General features: G+C 41.4%; 1 protein-coding gene across 2 annotated transcripts in view; it reads right to left on the bottom strand.

Annotated features, from left to right (window-relative positions):
- Positions 1 to 214: 214 nt before the first annotated feature.
- Positions 215 to 22747, bottom strand: part of rnf144aa (ring finger protein 144aa) — a 54315-nt gene continuing 31782 nt past the window's right edge. For both annotated transcript variants that reach the window (XM_038307058.1, XM_038307059.1), the window contains exons 2-8: positions 16568 to 16718; positions 12926 to 13030; positions 9356 to 9416; positions 8321 to 8537; positions 8019 to 8166; positions 6346 to 6435; positions 215 to 1231 (exon numbers count right to left, since the gene is read on the bottom strand). In XM_038307058.1, the coding sequence (XP_038162986.1) occupies positions 1100 to 1231; positions 6346 to 6435; positions 8019 to 8166; positions 8321 to 8537; positions 9356 to 9416; positions 12926 to 13030; positions 16568 to 16702 (888 nt within the window). In that variant the 5' untranslated portion in view covers positions 16703 to 16718 and the 3' untranslated portion in view covers positions 215 to 1099. The remainder of the gene's footprint in view (positions 1232 to 6345; positions 6436 to 8018; positions 8167 to 8320; positions 8538 to 9355; positions 9417 to 12925; positions 13031 to 16567; positions 16719 to 22747) is intronic.

Below are 22747 nucleotides of genomic sequence, written 5' to 3'. Positions count from 1 at the left end.
CATCATAGAATCAACATACAGTAAAGGGCTCATCAGGAACACGCCTCTCTCCCTGTGCTGATTAAGATTTGAGGATTTACTCTTAATGCACCGAGGGGAGCCGCCTGGTTTAGGCCATTTAAGGCTTTTCAATTTCTATTTGGCTGAACCTTCATCTTAGGCCTGAACATTTGGAATAAACTCCTAAAATCTTTCCACAACAACGTGTAGCTACTGCTAAACATAAAGGGGAGCGCCACTCCGTTTGGTAAAAGTTAGATGGGTTTCAGGCGACGACCTAAACGACAAAGCTGCTATAATTATACGAAAACAAAAATCTGATGGTAAAAAGCATTTTTATCCACAAAAAGTAAGAATTGAGTGGCAATCCTCTTTAAAACATCTGCCTAACATTTGGAAAAAGAGACTGTAATGTGCAAGACACACACACACACCCACACACACACAACTCTCAGGACATCTCTACTAAAAGCGCAGGATTATAAAACACTGACATCATCGAGAGGACGTGCTGTACAGAGAGCTGGGAGCGACACCCGCCTCCCGTCTCTTGCTCAGTCACAATCATGACGAAGGAGCCATGCTGAGTGTGCAAACCGAGTGAGTAAGTCTCCTCTGCTACCGGCTGATTCAGTGGAGCTACATCGAGTGTGGCGGTAAGGAAAAGCTCTAAGTGTTTACAGCAAACCAACGGACAGAGAAATAAAGTAGAAGTCCTTCTGCAGGCGGCGACGGCATTCCTTCATCTGGAGATATTCCCCTCCGTTAGGAACGCCCACAAATATCACGACATCAAAAATACGAGTGGATTTTATTCACATTCCCAAAATTCCAAAGTTTTCCAGACAGCGGCGGTCCTTTAAAAGCAACGTCTCGCCGTGTCTCAGCTTAGCTCTCTTCAGAGGGACACCAGTGTTCTGTCCTGGGCTCCTCGTGCAGAGCAGAGCGACCCCCACAAGGGGGCGCCTTCAGGCCGAGCTCGGAAATATGAAGCTCCTCAAAGCTGGTGGGAGGAAAGTAAGAATGGAAAAGTGGTGAAACTGGACAGAAATGCGATGGGACCCCGTCCTCGTCGACGCCGGCTCCCTCTGAGCGGCGTTTAGGTCGGCAGCGGGTCGTCGTCGCCTTTGCTGCATTTGCACTTGCAGCAGAGGACGATGGGGGTGGCCAGCAGGAGGAAGGGCGAGGCGACCAGCAGGAGCAGGCCGAAGCCGGCGAAGATCCCCACAACCTGAGAGGAAAACGATAAATTAATGAGAACCTCTTTCATTCAGAAAATAAAATGTTCCAGCAGTCACATGGAGGATAAACTAGCAGAGAAGCTGTTTGCATAAATAGGGATGGAAAGTTAGTTGGAAGGACAAACTGTGGTAAAAATATAGATGTTCAAGCAACAGGATAACGACATTGTAAGGTTGAAATCAGGTTGGTTTACATTTTAAAGACCAGTTGATACGAACAGAAGCTTCAAATGTTAAAATCCTCAAGTTTGGAAAATTCATTGACAAAAAAATTCTTAAGATGACAGAAAACCGAACCGTAAGTAAGTAATGTTTATTTATATAGCACTTTTGAAACACATAGAGGTCACAAAGTGCTTCACAAATTACAATACAGATAAAAATATAGTTACATTTAAAGTCACAAAAGACATAAAACAACAGTTTGCTCTTAAAAACATCAACAAAATAAGGTAAGCGCAAGGAAAGCGGAGATCGTTCCAGAGCGCCGGTGCGACCGCCTGATAGGAGCGATCTCCCCTGGTCCTGTGACGAGTACAAGGGACCATGAGCAGGTTCTGGTCCTGAGACCTCAGCCTCCGAGAGGCGGCATAAGGACACAACAAGTCTCTGATGTAGGAGGGAGTCTGACCGTGAAATGCAGACAAGCAACCTGGGCTTCCTGAACAGAACCACAGGCTGATCTCCTCCATGCTTCTCTGCAAAGATGCACTAATTCAACCACAAGGAGCTGAATGGACCGAATGCACTGAATGTACAGAACAGATACTGATCAGTAGCCAATATTCTGTGTTTACAACTTATTTCAGTTTGTTTTTTTTTGCTGCAGAAATATACAATCAAATAGTAAAACATTTAAATATGTTTGTCTGTTTGGAATAGGTTTATATAGTTTTACATTTTTAATTTAATCATGAAAATAAACACATTCTTTATTGATACTCTAATTTATTGACCTTCAGCAAATAAACTGCAATTACCCACATTGGACAACAGGAGGCAGCAAATACCTCCAACCCAAAATCCTTTCATCGTTTTTTTTTTTCCCTTTTCCCTCCAGCAAAAACAATTTAAGGGAAAAATTTTATTGAAACTAAGCTCCCCAGTTTTAGTCATGAACTCTAAACAAAAATAATTCAATACCTGAGGTCAGATTAGTATATATTATATTTCTGATTTAAAATATAGGAGAAAGAAAGAAAGAAAGAAAGAAAGAAAGAAAGAAAGCTGTTTACATAAAAGTTTAAATAAATCTTTAAGATAAAAAAATACAGAAAGGATGAGAAAAGATGAAAAAAGGTGAAAAATAGGAGAAAAATAAAGATGTAAAGTAAACATTTTAAAACTGCAATTTATTTAATTCGCCACGAGGGGGAGCCAAACAACTGAAAACTCAACGCCAACAAATTAGGAAATCAGAATCAGATGTAAGGATGACTTGTTTTTCTCTTTGTTTGTGGAGAAGAAGACATATTGTAGATTTTTTGTCTAATTCTCTCCTTCCTGTTTTTTTCTCGAGGAGAGAAGAAGACTTTGTCAGAGGCGCATAGATGGCGCTCTCTGGTTTAGAATACGGACATGGACAGGTTGGCAAACATCTTCATCCTGGAACATTGTGCGTTTCTGAGGCAGCAGAAGGAAGGCTGTCTGGGATGTAAAGCAGCCAACCAAGGGTGAAACAAGGAGAGCGAGACAGCGAGAGACGGAGCAGCGAAGCTTCTGCAGATGAACTGTAATCACATGACTCAGCCTGCCCCACTCACAGCAGATGCCAATGTGTATGCTAATGCAGGGAAAATAGCAAGTACATTGGACGCAGTGATGCACCGCGCCGCGAATAGAATGCACTGCTGAACTTCATGAATATTGCCATCTGTGGGGGATGAAGACCAGATCGTAAATTCTGTTCCCACTGAGAGGCCAAAACATCTTTTCCTGAATTTATTTTCTTCTACACCCGGAAAAGAAAACCAGTTGGAAGCCAGAGAAAGTTTGCAACATGAGTTGATATTTATTCATTAATGCTAAAGTGATGCATCTGCAAAGATACACGAACAAAGAAAATCAACAGAGCAGTTGGACTCTGCAACATGGCTGAAAACAATCCAGTAAAACCACAAGGTACTGACTGAGAATGAATGGAGCAGCAAGGGTCTAGTCAAAGCCCAAACTGTTAGGAGGTGATTTGAAACAGGCTGTAATAAAGAAAACCTTCAAACAGTTTATAAATGAGAAGGATTGGAACAAACTGTCCTTAGATCCAATATACACTCACCGGCCACTTTATTAGGTACCCCATGCTAGTAACGGGTTGGACCCCCTTTTGCCTTCAGAACTGCCTCAATTCTTGGTGGCATAGATTCAACAAGGTGCTGGAAGCATTCCTCAGGGAGTTTGGTCCATATTGACATGATGGCATCACACAGTTGCCGCAGATTTGTTGGCTGCACATCCATGATGCGAATCTCCCGTTCCACCACATCCCAAAGATGCTCTATTGGATTGAGATCTGGTGACTGTGGAGGCCATTTGAGTACAGTGAACTCATTGTCATGTTCAAGAAACCAGTCTGAGATGATTCCAGCTTTATGACATGGCGCATTATCCTGCTGAAAGTAGCCATCAGAAGTTGGGTACATTGTGGTCATAAAGGGATGGACATGGTCAGCAACAATACCCAGGTAGGCTGTGGCGTTGCAATGATGCTCAATTGGTACCAAGGGGCCCAAAGAATGGCAAGAAAATATTCCCCACACCATGACACCACCACCACCAGCCTGAACCGTTGATACAAGGCAGGATGGATCCATGCTTTCATGTTGTAGACGCCAAATTCTGACCCTACCATCCGAATGTCGCAGCAGAAATCGAGACTCATCAGACCAGGCAACGTTTTTCCAATCTTCTATTGTCCAATTTCGATGAGCTTGTGCAAATTGTAGCCTAAGTTTCCTGTTCTTAGCTGAAAGGAGTGGCACCCGGTGTGGTCTTCTGCTGCTGTAGCCCATCTGCCTCAAAGTTGGACGTACTGTGCGTTCAGAGATGCTCTTCTGCCCACCTTGGTTGTAACGGGTGGTTATTTGAGTCACTGTTGCCCTTCTATCAGCTCCAACCAGTCTGGCCATTCTCCTCTGACCTCTGGCATCAACAAGGCATTTCCGCCCACAGAACTGCCGCTCACTGGATGTTTTTTCTTTTTCGGACCATTCTCTGTAAATCCTAGAGATGGTTGTGCGTGAAAATCCCAGTAGATCAGCAGTTTCTGAAATACTCAGACCAGCCCTTCTGGCACCAACAATCATGCCACGTTCAAAGTCACTCAAATCACCTTTCTTCCCCATACTGATGCTCGCTTTGAACTGCAGGAGATTGTCTTGACCATGTCTACATGCCTAAATGCACTGAGTTGCCGCCATGTGATTGGCTGCTTAGAAATTAAGTGTTAACGAGCAGTTGGACAGGTGTACCTAATAAAGTGGCCGGTGAGTGTATTTATTGAATGCTTTCCTATTGACGAGAACACAAGAGAACCATAATACACTGATATTCATATTTATAGATGTTAGAGAGATGCCTTCCAGTGCATATAGAGCCCAAAAACATTGATGTATAATAAAATAATAACCGATAGCCGATTCCGAAGCCAAAATCAATATATCATGTATCCCTAGAATTTACTATTTCAATTCCAACCAGCAGCCAGAAAAATATGGATATGCTACATTTTAAATATGGAATAGCATATTTTTTGTGGTAAACTTTCCGGTAAACTTGGAGATATATTTTATTGCATGTTGCATATCCCAGCAAATCTGTTTCATCTGTAAATCTCCCTACTTCTCTCTGTGCTCAAAGATTTATGAACTTATTTACTACCGTATTTTCGCGACTATAACCCGCATATAAATGTCTTTTTTTTCCTCAAAATGTGCGGCGCGCCCTACAGTGCGGTGCGCTCTATGTGTGTTGTTACTGCGGACGTTGTTGAGACCACCATGAGAACGTTAAAGGGGGAAGTGTGGGCGTGGATTGTGTATAAAAGAACAGGTATGTGCTTTATGCAGAACATTGTTGTCTTAACAACCCTGAAAATGGCAAAGAGACACGCCTATAAAGCACAGTTTAAACTGAAGGCTATCAGCTACGCAGAGGAACATGGAAATAGAGCAGCCGCGAGAGGATTCAAGATTAATGAATCGTTATTAAGGCAAATGAAAAGGGCTCTCGTTTGCGGATCTCTCTCGTTTGCGGATCTCTCTCGTTTGCGGATCTGTCCCAAAGCGACAAAAAAAAACACGGACTGAAAACGCCCTGAACACAGTCAGCTGCACCCAAATGCTGTTACCTTTTGCTTAAGTAAATGAGCGGAAAGGGGAAAAGTTAGTGGGGATAAGCCTGAAGGACGTAACTGCAGATCGAACAGCATGAGGCCGTTAAAACATTAAAAATTCAAATGAGAGCAGTTAGAATTCTGACTTAAGGCTGATAACCTCCTTCTATGCTGTTGAGTTGATATGAAAAATGGAAACAGAAAACTTGGGTCCCTGGAGAAGGTTCCTACACTGCAAAAGCGATCTAGATGGTAAACATTTCTTAAATTAAGTGTATTTACCCTTAACTTGAGTAGGTAAATAAGATAAACTGCCAATAGAATGAATATTTTCACTATTAAAATAAGACAATTAGATTGTCTTGTTCCAATGGCAAAGTTTCCCACTTACCTCCTCAATTCAAGACAAAATGCACTTATTTTAAGAAAAAAAAAAACTGCATTGAAAAGCTCTGATCCTTTTAAATGTTTGCACTCTCACATCAGAGATGTGTAAAACACCATTTAAAGCATCTAAAACCAGCGCTGTTACATAAACCCATTTTATAGCGGCGTTTCCATGTAATGGTCTGTATGGAAACAGCCGCTCTTCTGCTGCTGCACGTGGACAACGCTCTGCTTCACCTGTTGTGTTGTCAGGATAACACAACCACACCACAAAGGGATAGAACTGAGAGGAAGAGGAGAGCACGTGCGCCTCTGCGTGCCGCAGCGAGGCTAAGAAAAGACGGAGGAGGCGCCACACGTCTCAGGGAAGGGAGTCTGTGTTCTCACCTGCGTTCTGTGCCAGATAACAGACGCCCTGGAGTGGCCCAGTTTGTTCCGACACGGCCCTTTGTCGTAGTGGATCAGCAGGAAGTCATCCTGACACAAAAACATACCGTGTTAGAAGTGACCATCAGCAGCCCGGCTGTTAAGACAAAATGGAAACCTAGGATTATGTCAAAGCAGTGAGTTAAAAAATCTCAGCCCTCCAGCCTTCACTGAAGCTAAATGATTATGGGAGAATTATCCTGCCATAATGCAAGAGCACATAATTTCAATTTGAGAGAAGAATTTCATCTTCTTGCACTCAAAACATGCGCTGTCTCTCAAATATTTTCTCTTCTCTCTCAAATCTTTATTTCTTCTCTCAGATTTAATGCTTCTTGCACAGATATTTTCTCTTCTCGCTTGCCTCCTTCTCTTCGCGCACAAACCGCTCTCTGCTCGAGTCTCAGTTACGCTCGCAAACCCGTAGGCTCTGCTTGCGGATTTTTTTTGCTCTCTCTCAGATTGGATCGGATCGTCGTCTAGCAACCTTTCCAGCCAATAGAACGACAGCCTCGGAAAAGGTGCGCTTGTCTAACTCTACTGAGTGTGCCTGTGATAAACCTTACCGACAATAAAATGGCTTTTTAATTTAAAAGCTATGCATTTTCAGACGTGACGTGATGTGAACAGAAAACTCCCGCCTCAGAGTTACTCGTCAGAAAAAAAAAGAAAAAAGAAAAAAAGTTTGCTAGTCAGGGCAGATGCTAATTCTGCCTCTAGCAGAAATTAAGTGACTTTTCATTGGTGATTCTTGAATCGCCCTTTATTATTTCCTTTTTTTATTTTCCTGATTGTTGTTGTTTTTCAGCTTCTTATTTTAATAGCTTTTAAATAAAAAAGCCAATTTATTGTCGGTAAGGTTTATCACAGGCACACTCAGTAGAGTTAGACAAGCGCACCCTTTCTGAGGCTGTCAACTGGTTTTCCTTAGATAGAAAACTTTGAATCAATCTGACTGGATGATGTGAACTGCAAAGTGCCTTTTGATGAAATGTGAAATGTGTTGTAAATTGGCGCTATAAATATAAACTGAACTGAATTAAACTGAATTGAAATCCCTCAATCATTATGTAGAATAGGGACTATATAGTGGACTTTATAGTGAACACAGTTAACTGACCGTTCGACAGATGATCACTACTTTCTGCTCCTGTTGGTCACGTAACTCCACCTTTACTGTGCGGTGCCTGCGCCATCTTTGTTATTAGTCGCCGCTGTTGGGTGGCGACAGCAAATCCCACATGGCTTTCCGAGCGAAGCTCTTCACACAAAGCATTGTGGGATATATCTGCCTCTTCTGAGGCCTTTCTTTTCTTCTCATACACTTTTTAGACACTTTCTCTTACGACCCTCTGCCCTTTTTAAAGAAAGGTGAGCTTCAATGACTGTCTGAACCTGTAGCTCACCACAGATACACGCCTGAAAGCGTGCATGCACAGAAAAGATAGCTAACGGGACGAGCAAGTAGGATGACCTTACGTAAACATATCACCAGAATGATTGACAGTTAGAAGGACCACTTATTTAGAGGATCCATCCGGAAATAAAAGATCTACTTCTATATCTTTAATCAATTCTGCATCATGGTTTTACTTTTAAGTGAACAATTGTGAGATAAAATGCAACCAACTCACGTCCAAGGACTCCAGACAGTACCAGCAGAAGGCATGTTTACAGTTCTTGCACATCATCTGTGCGCATCCCTCGTCTCTCTCGATGTAAACCTTACACTTAGGACAGCGCTTGATGGGGGCGTCGTCCTCTTCGTTCTTATAAAAGGAGCTGAAACCCAAAAGGACAAGATGGTCCTTTTAAGCAGATTCTTCAGGTTTTCAGCTAAGAGCGAACTTTAAAGCTTTTAAATAAACCAACAGCAATTTACGAACATTTTAAAAGCGTCCACCAACTTCTTAATCTGGGATTTAATCCGTTTTACCTGTATTCTCCTGGCAGGAAGGAGGCGATGGGCAGGTTGCTCTCCTGGCAGGCCTGCCCGGGGTGCCAGTTGGCCTTACAGGCGGAGCAGAACTCCAGGGCACAGACGGCGCACTGAACCAGCTGAGGCGGGGCTGGAGAATCCGTCTCCTTCAGCTGGCATACGGCCTGGCAGGTCGAAGAGGGACACCACGTCCTGCACGGGTCCAGCAGAACCTCTGAAAGAACAGGATTATACCAGATTATTGTCAATGTTCAATAATGTTTCCTTTTTTATTCTCTGAATTCAGATGTTTAAAAAGTGCATCATCCAGAAATTAAATATTCTTTTTATTTCTTTGGTCTGACGTCTTTTTAAATTTCCCTACAAAACATGTTAAATCTCAGCCTTTTAGGATTAAAGCCTCATCTTTAATGATAACAACAAAAGATGTAAAACCTATTTTCTAATGAACTGACCCACTAACAGCTAGGGCATAAGATAACGGAAATACGCCTCCCACAATTTTTAAGACAGGATTTTTTTTTTTTATAGAAATTTTCTAAATTTTAGGACAATATAGTCCGATAAAGAACACATTTATATACATGTTTAAGGCATGTTTAAGGCTTTTTTTAAATGTTCCTTTTACAAAACTTCATTTTTGCTGCAACAATAATTAAATCCAATATTGTCTCAATAAACAAAGAAAATATACCAACATCTGTTTTTGCAACATGAGAAAATGTGAAAAAAAATCCACAGTGAAAATTTTTTATATTTTTTCCTCTGCAGTTCATAAACTACACAAAAAAAAGTCTAAATAAAAGGAAAACTGAAATTGAAAACTTGGGAGCAAAGAAGGATAAACAGAACAGCTCTTCCCACAAACAAGCAACAGGATCAAATCCCTCCAGAAAGATCCGACTCCCATCATCCCTGTCCTGCGCTATAGTAAAGACGGCATCTCTGTTTTCTTGAGCAGCCCACGAATCGCCCACTCAAGCAATCTGGAGCCATCGCTGACGCACCACAGCTGCTTTTAGATTGACTCACCGCGCTCGAACTGAAGCTTTTTATACCTCTGCATCATCTCTGAAGCCACCATGCACTCGATCTGCAGACAGGGGAGAGATCAGAAGGAAATAAGGCGGCTGCTGAGCACGTTTAGACAAAAATCTGAAAAAAAACCATGTTAAAGCATAATATGCAAATCTAACAGCAGGATTGTAATTTTTCTTAAAGTTGGATATTTTTTCAATTCAGTTTTATTCAGTTTATTTCTATGACGCCAATTCACAACACACGACATCTCAAGGCACTTTATAGTTCACCAGATCATACAGTCAAATTGATTCAAAGGCAATCCCTCACACCAAGCATGCTTGTAGCGACAGTGGAGAGGAAAAACTATCTTTTAACAGGAAGAAACCTCCAGCAGAACCAGGCTCAGTGTGAGCGGCCATCTGCTGAGGACGACTGGGGTTCAAGGATGTCGCTACCCGATCCGACCTGGAAGCACGATCCGTCCTGCGCATGCACGAAAACATATACATCCCGGTGTCCATAAATAATGTAATTATGGTACTAAAATGACTTATTTCTATCCTTAACTCACTAAAGAATGCTACTGCACATATTTAAAAAATGTTTTATGACTTTTGTGAGACAATTTTGATGCTTTATACTTTAAACCGCTTCTCTGACGTCATCATGGGCAGTGTTGTGCCTGAACGCGTTCATTGAACGAAAGTTCACGAACTCGTTCATATTTTGGGCGAACGTGAACTGAACGTACTGCATTACTGCCTGATGAACGTTATTGTGAACTTGTTCATTCTGTTGTCTGTGAACGGCACGCTCTCTCAGTTCAACTCCGTTCAATAGGTTGCCAGATTTCTATAGAGCCCTCCAGGCGAAACCCCGGCTAAATCACACCGTAAACAAGCCTTAATATGTAGCGGGAAAATCACCCAATCTGGCAACACCAGCTACCAGCGTCGTAGCCTACAGCCGCGTGCGTCATCAAAACAAAATGCAGCGTGGAAGCCACAGCAGCATGGAGGCGACCGTGGAGGCGACAAAGCAGCAGTATGGTCACTCAGTTTGTGTTAGTAAAATGTTCTTGAGGGTTTTACTATTCATGTAACTTGTTTGTTAAACCTGCCTGGTATAATTTTATAATTAGTATGTACTGAAATGGAATTTCAAATTGCAAAAATGATTAAAATTAAAAAAACATTTGCACCTTAAAGACTACTTTCCTGTTTTTCTTTTAATAATTCCTCACAAAAAAAGACCATTCACTGTAGGGGTGAAAGCTGCAGCTGCTACTAGTGTGAAGTGAATGGACAGCAACAAAGCGTTAAAGCAACAATGGGGAAATGCTGTCCCCTCAATGCTAATGGAAACCCTGGTTGGATAAGGATTCAAAACTGGATATGAAGATGAAATCTGACGCACAGTTTCAGTTACAACTGATAAAATAATTGCTGTCTGTGGTTCTACAGTAGGCTATGGTGTAATTGAGCAATATATGAAAAAAAAAGAACTATGAACTAGTTCATTTTTTGGAACTGTGAACTTAGTTCAAAATTTTGAATTATGAACTATGAACTGAACTAGTTCATTTTAAAATGTGTGAACTGAACTTTGAACTAGTTCACGTAGAAAGAGAACTTTCCCAACACTGATCATGGGACGTGCTCAGAGCATTCTGGCCAAACCCAGATTAAACCATGTTTATCTGCATTTTAGTTGTTTCTTTCTTTAGATTACGCACTTTATAGCAAAAGGTTAAAATGAAAGGAAAACATAAAACCTAAAAAGACTTGATCTATTTTTAAATCCAAAGGCGGAAAAGTTAGCGACTGGAAGTAGCGTGGGATCCCATTTCTGGTGCAGATCGGGCAGAGACGATGAAACACAAAGGATTTTAAGGCATTTATTTTCTTAGGAAATATATTATTAACCTTTAACACATTATATTGTAGTACCTTTACTATTTTTGGGGAGGGAAAAACTTAATTTAGGTTTTTTTAACAAAATATAATCTCAGGTTACACAGATGTCTAACTGGATGTGCAAATGTGCTTCTGGGACGGATCGGGTAGTTCAGAGCGTTCCGGGCGTGCTCATTTAACAGCTAATGTATGGAATGTTCAGGCCTTGCAGACTGGAATCAATTAGACAGTGAGGGACCTGCTGACAGGATAGAAACACTGGCAGGTTTCATTAACAGCAAGTGTTGCTAATTGATCAGTAATGTAACGCCGTGGTGAGCAGGACTAAGATGAGCCTCTGAGGGGCGGTGAAGGAGAGAGTGAACCCATCCGACAGAAACAGGAGGAGGAGGGGATGATGGAGCAGGATGCAAGGATGATTTCTGTTACTGATCTACTTTAATAATAATGTAATGATTTTTCTAATCAATCAGGCTTCAGGATTGTTTGATAAAAGCTGCCAGATCAGCTCTGAAATGGAGAAAGAGTAAATAAAAGGAGGAGACCAGGATGGGTTCCTCTGGTTTTAACCAGGAGTCCTCTGACTGTTTTCACTTGCTAAAACGATTAATCACTAAAACAAACGAGTCCCACAACTTAGGTAAGATCCGTGAATAATCATCCGTGAACAATCAACTTTCCTCGGAGTGAAACTGCGTTTAACGCGGTGAAAAGAGGTGAGAGGATCCTGGGAGTGACGGTTGGGAATAACATTCTCAGATCATGGGTGGGAGAAGATGTTGGAAGTACATTCAGACTATTATGCATCCCCAAAGTCAGTCCTCGAGGGCCTCTGTCCTGCAGGTTTAAGAGGTTTCCCTGCTTTAGCACAGCTGATTCTGATGCTTGCCGTTCAGCAAAAGCCTGTTAATCTAGCCTAGTAAACTAGCGAGTGGTCTAGCCTCGATCAATGCCCCAGGCCTTAGAACTGGCGGGCCAATCACAACGCAGAGATGTGTTTTGAATTTCTGGATGCAAAACGGGCGGGGTTTTGAGGGCGTGACGACAAAGCTGCACGACACTGGGGAAAGCACAACAAGGAAGATGGCAACTATTGAACAGTTCTCGCTTGACTCAGCTTTGGAATCAGTTCTGGAAGGATTAAACTTGGGGTTTTTGTTGAAACGTGAGCAGGAAGAGGCTCTACGCTCATTCATTTTTAAGAATGATGACAGGCTGTTTGTTTATTTTCCCCCACCATGTTTCTGTCACGCTTCCTACGTCACAGTCAGTTGCGCTCATTGGTCAGAGTGTTGGCCAATAGAAACAGACATACTTTGAAAAATAACAGGTTGTTCTCATCAACAATCTTCCGATGTCTCATTCATCGGGGCCAGACTAAATTACACATTTAATCTCACATTTAGTCTGGTTTATCAGGCTACTGTTAATCAGCAATCAAAGAAAATCAGCTGTGCAGAAGTAGGTAACCCTTTAAAACCTGCAGGACAGCGGCCCTCGAGGGCCGACTTTGGGGATGCCTACTACAAGTTATTCTATTTAAAATAATGAACAGAGCTTACTATTCCATTAAACTTCTACTAAGGAATAAAAAAAAACATAAATCATTTAAAAAGTAGCAACATCATCTGCAAAAGTAAAGCTGCACAGCTTTGGTCTTTACCTCATTTTCCTGCAAATGTCCCCTTTTTGGACAGGCGGAGTCAGGACAGCTGATTGCGGTTTCCAGGCCTTCTTTAATCAGGAGCTCCACGTACTGCTTCAGGCACTGAAAGAAGAACACACACCCACGGGTCACCAAAGGTACTCACGCCCCTCCAACATCTTCACCTCATGTTACTGCCACAGAATCCACTGTAATCCACTGGGATTAAATGATTTTACACAACTGATTAAAGTGAATGTGATTGGTCGATTATCAAGGGGGCGGGATTGTTGTGGCGGAAGGTTCGCAAACAAGTTTGGTTGTGGCCGGTTTGTGGGAAGCATCTTGCTAACCAGTTAGCAACTTAGAGCTAGTAGGTTCCCAATGGGAAATTCCATTGGGACCAAGTAGCACTAAATTGGTGACTTAGAAACGCCGCTGTCAAGGAATGCTATTGAGGAAACATGCAAGAGGAGGAGAGTTTAGTGTCGGAGGTCGTGGATGAGTCTCCTCCGTCATCCATTTTTTATTTAGAGGAGGAAAGCGGGGACGAAGATGTTGTGGAAGAGGACGCCAGGGCGGCAGAAGCTTGGTTTGGTGTAGAAGGCTTCCAGCCGTACATGTTTGAGCCCTTGCCTCGCAACGCTGCCAGTTCTGTTAGCTCTACGCCTGCCGAAGACACAGACGTCCATCCCCGTGAACACTGGGACGCAACTCAATGGGAAAGGAAAGGATTCTGATTTCAACCGTTGCGTATATTAGCTGCGACATATGAATCAAGATGCTATGACCGAAAAAATTTGATTGATAGCTGACCGTTGATATATGATTGGCCGAATTTAGGTGTTTAGGCTGACGTAGAACTAACTGGACTGGATAAGATAATGGAAAAACACCACAGAATTGTTCTAACTTTTGGGACAATGATAAAGTACATTTATATACATGTTTAAGCCAGAATTATTTGAAATTTAAATATGATTTCCCTACAACTTTGAAGTAACAGATAATAATTAAAAATGTATCCAGACCTTTACTGGTTTTTGATTTTTTTTTATTTGGACACTGATTTTTTATTGGTTAGCTCTGCTGCATGCTAACCAACTACAGAACCCAGCCAGCGAGACAGAAAACAAAATGTTAAAAACCATTAATTGCAACCCATACATTAAAATCACAGCTAAAGATTGGTGACAAATTCAGGTAGTTTGTTAATAAAACAACATCCTGACAAACATAAAGCAGTTTTGGTTGTTTATTGCTGTTGGATCTTCATGTTAGGACGAGGAAAACCTGAAATGCTGAAATGTTCCATTTAATTTAGCTTGTTTATGTGTGGATAGTTTTCTGTTTAGTTATGGTGTCGTGAAAGCTTTAGAAATAAACAACAATATTTACACAAGGCAGGGTTGGAAAACAGCTTAAATCTGGACGGTTATTTATTTTGCTGACTGGTTCTGGGTTCCTGCGTGGGCAGAACACTTTTCTAACATTTAAATCTATAAAGTCTGTCTGGTACAGATCCCTGGAGGTAGAGGCCGGCCCCACTGGGAGCCTGGAAGGAAGCCTGGTTATAGACAAAGCAAGGATGGAAGGATTTCCTCTATAACTCATCTAATACAACCAGATAACTGCAATAAAATGAAAAAAAGAGTAAATAAACACACACTCACACCATTCAGTAACTTTATTTAAATCAATTTATTTTTAGTTAGAAAGTTAAAAAAGCAAATCAATTAGAAGCTATGAAAAGCCTGTTTACATGTCTGCCCTCTGGGATAAAGTGTGGGACTAAACTTTGGTAACCGCCACCGCCAGCCAGCCTGTTTCAGGAAATGGCAGCTATATTTAGAGCTGGTTTTTTGGTTCGACTCTAAAAGCCGACAGACGTCTTTTTCTCTCAGACTCAGACTCACTCAAGCTCAGATGATCAACCAGAGTTTAGTGAAAACCCTTTGTGGTGGAATAAAATGCATCATTGCTTCTCTGAACGCTACGTCAATATTCTGGAACCCACAATTTAAAGATCTCAACAAAAAAGTTTTAATTATTCTTTATTGTCACGACAACAAACATGAACTTATTTAATTAGAATTAAATTAAAATAATCATAAAAACTATAGAAATCCCCCCCCCCCCCCCCCAAAATTTTTTTTTAAGTTGTAGGGAAACGGATGTTCCAACCGTTGCATTTCCGAATTCTCCCGAGTGGTGCACGACTTTACACGAGTGAATAAAGTGAATGTGATTGGTCGTTTATCAAGGGGGCGGGATTGTTGTGGCGGAAGGTTAGCAAGCACGTTTGGTTGTGGCTGGTTTCTCTGAAGTATCTTGCTAACCAGTTAGCAACTTAGTGCTAGCAGGTTCCCAATGGGAAATTCCATTGGGATCAAGTAGCACTAAATTGGTTACCTGACTCCGCCAGATGGATTTGCTTCGCATATCCATCTGGAAACCTTCCGTAGAAGTAATTTTGGGAAGGGGCGAAAATACTGGTTAGCTGATTGGCCTATGTTGGTGATAGACGGGCCAAATAAACCAATCAGATCAACGAAGCATATGACGTACTAACAGAGCGACGACGAAAACACAACCACAAGCCAGGCTACTCTTGCCAAAACCAGTCGGGAGAAGAGCAAAAACATCTTTTCCTCTGAGAAAAGCCTCCAGAGCAGTGTTTTGCTCTTCTTTCAGGGAAGAAATACTCTGTAATTCCGATAAAACTTGCTCGATAGCCACGCTAACGCTAGTTTCATCGGCTGAAGGCGCCATGTTCGTTTGTTGAACCGCTCCAAATTTTCTTCAACGGAGAGTCTCCAGACTGATCTGCGAGTGAAATCTTGAAAACTCGCGAGATCAGGATGGTCTCACGAGGCTACTAAATTGGTGACTTAGAAACGACACTGTCAAGGAACGCTATGGACAGCGGAAAAAATGCAAGAGGAGAGTTTAGTGTCGGAGGTCGTGGATGAGTCTCCTCCGTCATCCATTTTTTATTTAGAGGAGGAAAGCGGGGACGAAGATGTTGTGGAAGAGGACGCCAGGGCGGCAGAAGCTTGGTTTGGTGTAGAAGGCTTCCAGCCGTACATGTTTGAGCCCTTGCCTCGCAACGCTGCCAGTTCTGTTAGCTCTACGCCTGCCGAAGACACAGAGGAGAGCTCACTCTCCTAGCAAAGCATTCCAGGATATATCTGCTCATCTAGTGACCATAGGTGATCACTACTTTTCAAGGTGCATTGTGGGAAATGTAGTCCACTACATTTTCATCAACTAGATGTTCGGACACTCATTTAAAGATGGTGTAACCCTCATATAGCAAAGTTCCTATCATGACCATTTTTCCAATTAAAACATTGGAAATTTCTGGATTGCATTTTTCCAACTTTTTATTCCAAAACTTTTTTTTTTTATCCAATTTTCATTTACAAAACATGTACTTTGCTTCAGCAATGGAACAAAGTTAACTTCATACATTTTCAGGTTTTTATTTGTATGGTTAATGAAATAATTCCTAACTATTCGCTGCTTCATGTTGGTCTGTCATAAAATCCCAACTAATCACTTTAATGTTAGTAGTTGGAATGAAGGATAAAATAATCCTGAAGGTTGTTTGAAGCCCATTAAATGTTGAAAGAGGTGTAAGAAGCTGAAAAACCTCACCAGCGTGCAGAAGACGCATTGGCACTGCGTGATGGTGGTCATCTGCTCCAGTGGGAACTCTCCAAGGCATAGTTTACACGAGACCAGGGGGTCCACGGCCAGCTCCCATGTAGGGCGGTACCTCGCTGTGGTCATCTTTACCGCCACAGAGCTGAGACAAAACAAAAGCCACAGTTAATTCAAACACAAAAAGCTTGAGGAAATAAAAACAGGGTATGCAGGCTCACATTTTACAAGAATCAAAGACGTCCTTTGACACAATTAGCTTGACCACAGCAGCTCAGGCTTAAAAAATGCACCTTGATGCTGTCAAAAGAGGAGGCAGGGACAACAACGGGCCTCTACTATGCAGAACGACACCGGTTTGTTTGGATAAACACCCAACGTCAGCCCAGTTCAGCTTCATTTTAACAACACGCTTTTTGACATTAAAGAAGAAAGGCTTTGGAAGATCGTCTGGCCATCTACACCAGCCTCCTAAGCCTGCAATTAAAATGTTTTCTGCATTAAGTAAGATGGTTTCTGCACAAGAAAAAAAAAATAAAAATGCACGCCTTTCTGTTTCTTTTCTGAAGTTATTTTAGGCTGCCTTGTCTCCCTGCAGCTGAGAGCAAACAGCTCCTACTCTGCTGTTTACAGGAAGTGCTTCGGCACTCACAGCGTTAGCACAGCCGATCTCTCCCCTTGCTGCTTAGCAACCCGCTGGAGGAGGATTTTTAAGCTGGAGGAAGCAGTTAAGGAAGAAAGAGTCTGATCACCGCTGATCACTCTGCTTTAGTTTTCCTGTCGGCAGAGGAGGACAAAGAATAAACGGAGAATTGGGTTCAAGAGTTAATGTGAGCGCTCTGCAGACTCGTGCTGGAGCCATGTGAAAACCTGCAAGGGAGGAGGGAAAAGGAGAGTTGCTATGTTTTGATTTTGCAGACATTTATCTTTAAATCACTTTTCCTAGCCCCTGGAATCTTCCAGGCAGGAGGAAATCTGCAGGATGTTGCATCCATCAACGATCCACCACACTTAGGCCCCGTCCACACGAAATCAAAACGAACACGAAACGCTGATATTTTCCAAAACGTTTGCCGTAAAGACGGAGACGTAAAATAAATGTGAGCGTCCACACGAATGCATGAAAACGCTGCAAAATGTATGCCAGGCCTGTAAGTGGCGCTGTGGTGCCAAAGCAAAAATAAGCGACGAAATGTTGGGCATGCGCACTAACATTTATACATGTTTGCCCTGCGGGCCCATTTTCGTGGTTAAGTCAAATTCAGGTGCTTAACTATGTCGTCGATATTGCTCTGTTCTTCCTGGAGATATTCCAGAAGAAGAAGATTCTGTTGTAAGCCCGACAGCAGGGTGAGTAGCATTAGCAGCAACGGCGCCATTGTTGTTGTGATGTGTCGCGCATGCGTGTTTAGAGGCGACGCTATGACGCATGCGTGTAAAAAAAAATATGCGGTTAGAGCGTAAAGATGGAAACGCGAAAACGGCGTTTCAGAATCTTCCCACTCTGAAGGCTGAATAAAAAAAAGATCGTTTACAGACCCCCGAAACGCCGGCTTCGTGTGGATGAGAGGCTGGTTTGGTGAAAAATTTGTGCGTTTAGGCCAGGGTTCGTCTTCGTGTGGACGGGGCCTTAGACCAATCCTTAACATCTAACAGATGAGTCTACAGAGGAAACCATTAATGCAAAGTTAGCTTACTGTTCATTTATACCTGAAAAAAACTCATCACATTGAGGATTCATCAGAACAGGTGAAAAAGTCAACAATTTCTCCCCGTCATGAAGAGTGTTGACAAAATTCACACTAGATGTGAATAAAAAACGAGTAAATGGGGCTGGAAAATATGGACAAACCTTATATCACGATATATTTACCATATTCTGGTTGATATGACATAGTTAATAATATGGATATACACAACATTAAAGTGTCAGATAAATAATACCAGATCCGCTAGGGGTCCCGCCCCTTATTATGACATCAACATATGGCTACTCCACTCAGACAAACTGTATTGCACCCATTTCTTAAGGATCAAATGTCTTCTGGGGCTCAACATATTATTACCTATAAATGCTATTATTTTACATTTCATCAGCGATCTAAAGTAGCTGAAAATACTAAACAATCATTGTCAGTCTAGAAAAAGAGTACTGCATTCTAAGACTGAGCTCTGCCATTTAACGAAGTGACAAAAAAAAAAGTCTGAGCCTATTTTAATTCTTTTTATTAAAGGTATACTATGCAACCGGTGTTGATTTTCCAGCGAGGCTCCCCCCAGAGGGCAAAAGTAAAAGTGCACTGTTGTAAATATGCTCAGCTGTTCTCCTGGTTTCTCCGTCAAGCCAGGCGCGGTTGTTTTGAGCTTAGCAGACAGGCGAACGCAACGAATCACGATGTCTACTGAGGTAAGTGACTATTTTGTTCCAATTCCGCTGTTTTCTCGCTGGTTCCGCCATGATAACAGCACAAATATCGCCACTGCGCTAGCAACGAGCATGCCTTTCACTGGGGGCGTGTAGCAGTTCTCGCCGTAAAGCAAGACCGACTCTCGCGATGCACGAGACTTCTGAGCCTGTGGGTGCGGGCCGAGGGCTCCCGCAATTGCAAGTACGGTATTTCCCCTACAGACCACCAGGGCGGCCGAGAAAACCTTTGTTCGACCTGAAATGACTCATTTAATCATCCAAAACGTTATGGAACACATTAATTAACTGAAAAATGTTGCATAGTATGCCTTTAAGATCTGCGGGCAGGGGAGGAAAAATGGAACATCTTAAAAAATGACTTTCGTAGAGATTTTAGGCAAAAAAACAGTTATTCTACTTGTAGAAATCGAACGGTTGTTGTTGACATGAATTTAAAAGTAGTGTAGCTTCATATGGCTAACAGAACGAGCTAAAAGAGGCTAACCTGTTAGCTCCTGAGCACAGCTAGCCACAGCGCTACCCCCTTTATATCGTGATCAACCATCGTTTTTCTGTTTAGTTATCGATCAGGTAAAACTTCATCGGTCATTAGTCCCGCTAATGCTACAGATGCTACCAACTCGACACACGGATGCTGCGTGATGTTATTGTTGTCTGGGCAACCACAATGTTCTACAACAATGTTTACGTTCAGCCAATCGAGTAGCGTAACGTCACTGGCTTGCGCAGGTCCCAAGCAGATCTGATACCTACACAGTCAAGAATGCCCATGACAGATACCCCAACAAACCTGTCAACACTCCTCCAACAGGCATGTTAGAAATAATCCACTTACAATTAATTTTCAGTTAAAATTTTATTGGATTAAAATTTGTCCATCATACTAATTAAAAGAGAAGTAATGCAGGAGTGGGTCCATGCTAGAGCAGAACCATGAATGGATCTAGAGTCCAGTCTTGGATTTTATTTCAACGTTTAATGGAGACACAGATCCAGAAAGAACTTTATGTGCTTCTGTATGTAAATATAAAAACCGGGTAAACTGTTCTGCATTGAAAGGCAAAAATATGGAAATGAAGTGGAAGAAATTATGTTTGTAACATGATAGAAAAAGACAAGAGAGTGATTAACAGCGTAGATGGGAAAGACTTTTATAATTTAAAGCAATTTTATGTAGGAAAATTTAAACGTTCCTCTGAGAGCAAAACCACCAGTTTTAGAGCACTGAAGCGGCAAAGTCTCTCGCAGCAATGAATACTGGATCGGACTGCGGCTGAAACAATTAATCGGATTAATCGATTATTGAAACAATCGTCAACAAATATAGTAATAAATTAATCGTTAAATAGAGAATAGAGACAATAAAACGTGCCTTTAACAGACAGAGAAACCCACTTAGAGCAGTAATTATATCAATATTGTAAAAAAAAAAAAATGTAAACATTTTGCATTTAAAATGAAAAAAAATATTTCATCGCTCAATATCCACAAATCAAGTGGAAAAGGTTTAGTTTCACCTGGTTTAATTTCGTAACAAAATCCTCTTAAGGGCACCTTTGGCTATCCAATTATTAATCGAAAAAATAATCGACGGATTAATCGATTTTAGTGTTGCCCCAATGCCATTTTTTGGCCCCGATACAGACAACCAATACCTGGCCGTGCAGTATTAGCCGATACCGATACCATCTGTTTGATATTGATGTGTGTGTATATATGAAGAATGGATGTAAAATAATTGCCATCATGGCTTTGTCAAGCTGCTGCCTACCTTTGTGAAGCAGGAAACAGACTAGGGTTGTCATGATACTAAACTTTTCAACTCGATACCGATACTAAGTAAAATATTCGATACTCGATGTCATTTTCGATACAAGGATAAAAACAAAGACTCCAAAATTCAACAGAAATTTTTTCATTAATAAACAAAATACAATAAATAGATAAATAAATAAAATAAACAATATTTTGAGGTCGTATGCTGTGTACAGTTTTAAGCAAGCTTGATAAAAAACTTACAAAATTAAAATTAAGTGTTCCTTACTTGGCTATGCTTTACACACATAGCAATGACACTAGCCAAACCAACTAGCTGCACCTGTTACAGAAAAAAGTCTGAAACTGAAAAGTGCACAGAATTATTCAATCAAACAGTGTTCAGAAAGTGCATTTTCCTCTAATCTGCGCATAAGATGAATGGCTGTTTAGGTGCCACTGGTGGTAGCACTGTATCGATACTTTTGAAAATGAGTATGACGGATACAACGTTTCAGTATCGATACTTTTTTGAGTATCGATACTTTTGACAACCCTAAAAAAGACCAAAAAAAAGTGAATCCAGTAGAACTTTTTATTGCCTACCTGGAATGGGTGACAATAGTTGAAGAAACTTTTGGCTCTCAAAATGGTATCGGCGGCCTATTTGTTGGTACTCGCCGATACCGATAACACCATTATAGAGCTGGATCGGTATTGGTGCAGCACTAATTGATTTGCAAATAATAGTTGCAGCCCTAGATTAGACTAAACACAGAGAGTTATATCACAGTTAAATTTCCCTTTCATTGAAATGGATTTAAAAAAAAAAGAAAGGAAAACATTTAATTTCCAATGTACAGGCAGGGTATGTCAGTATGACATACCCTGCCTGTACATTGGAAATGAAATGTTTTCCTTTGTTTTTTTTTTGTTTTTTGTTTTTTATCGAGTAACCAAACAGGTTTCTGTATGTCTTTTAATCATGCTAAATAGCTTGTACTTGTATAACACTTTTTCAAGTCAGGAGACTTGACCAAAGCTCTATAACTATATTCAGTGCTTCATCTGTTCACTCACACACTGATGGTGGGAAGCTACGCTGTAGCCACAGCGGCCCTGGGGCTCACTGACAGCGAGGCTGCAGTAAAGAGGTGCCACCAGGTCCTCTGACCACTATCAGTGGGTAATACGGGTGAAGTGTCTTGCCCAAAGTCACAATGACATTGAAAGCCGTAGCCAGAGCTTGAACCGTCAGCTCTTCAGTTGCAGGGCAAACTTCTGCAAATAAGTCTAGTTTAATATTCTTATTTCTAATTAAATCATCATGTTAGGCTTTCTCTTCACCCCCTCTGTGTTTTAGTCTTGTCCTTCTGTTGTTGTTTCTTATTAAAAGCCTTGTTTATTTTTCCAGCCCTACTTTTTAACCTGGGCAAATTAAACATTTGCCTTTCAATACTGTGCTGAACTACAGACTCATTTAAACTTTTTTCTAGTCCTCCAGTATAATTTTGTGGCACATTTTCTTACTTTTAAGTGTAAGAAATTGTATCAAATGTGTTCTTTTACTTTATGAGATCGTTTGAAGACTACTTTTTTGGATCACTTTGGTTTTTATTGACTGTTGACTGGATTTTATGACGGCAGGTCTGTCAGAAAAATGTTGATAGGGAAGAAAACTTTTGGTGAGTAAAATATATGAATATTTCCTGTATAACTGGATGCTTCTCTGTTAGGAAACTGAACTTTTCAGCTGTCACTCTAAGCAGTGAGTCAGTTCTTGGTAAACTTGACTCTGCAAGATATCTCATTTAATAATGAGCTCGTCCTCCTCCACATCCCTTCATGGTGTTCTCAGTGGGAGGACTACAGAGAAAAGGGAAAAGCCAAAACTCCCCTCATCAGCTGTGACTCATTCAAACCCTGTGCCATGCATTAATTCACTTCTGAAAGTCGTGACGATCACCAGAGAGGAACGAGCAGAGGGGACG

This window comes from Cyprinodon tularosa, unplaced genomic scaffold, assembly GCF_016077235.1.
Source record: "Cyprinodon tularosa strain WSP-4 unplaced genomic scaffold, ASM1607723v1 ctg6, whole genome shotgun sequence".
NCBI lineage: Eukaryota > Metazoa > Chordata > Actinopteri > Cyprinodontiformes > Cyprinodontidae > Cyprinodon > Cyprinodon tularosa.
This window is presented reverse-complemented; position numbering and strand designations above follow the sequence as displayed.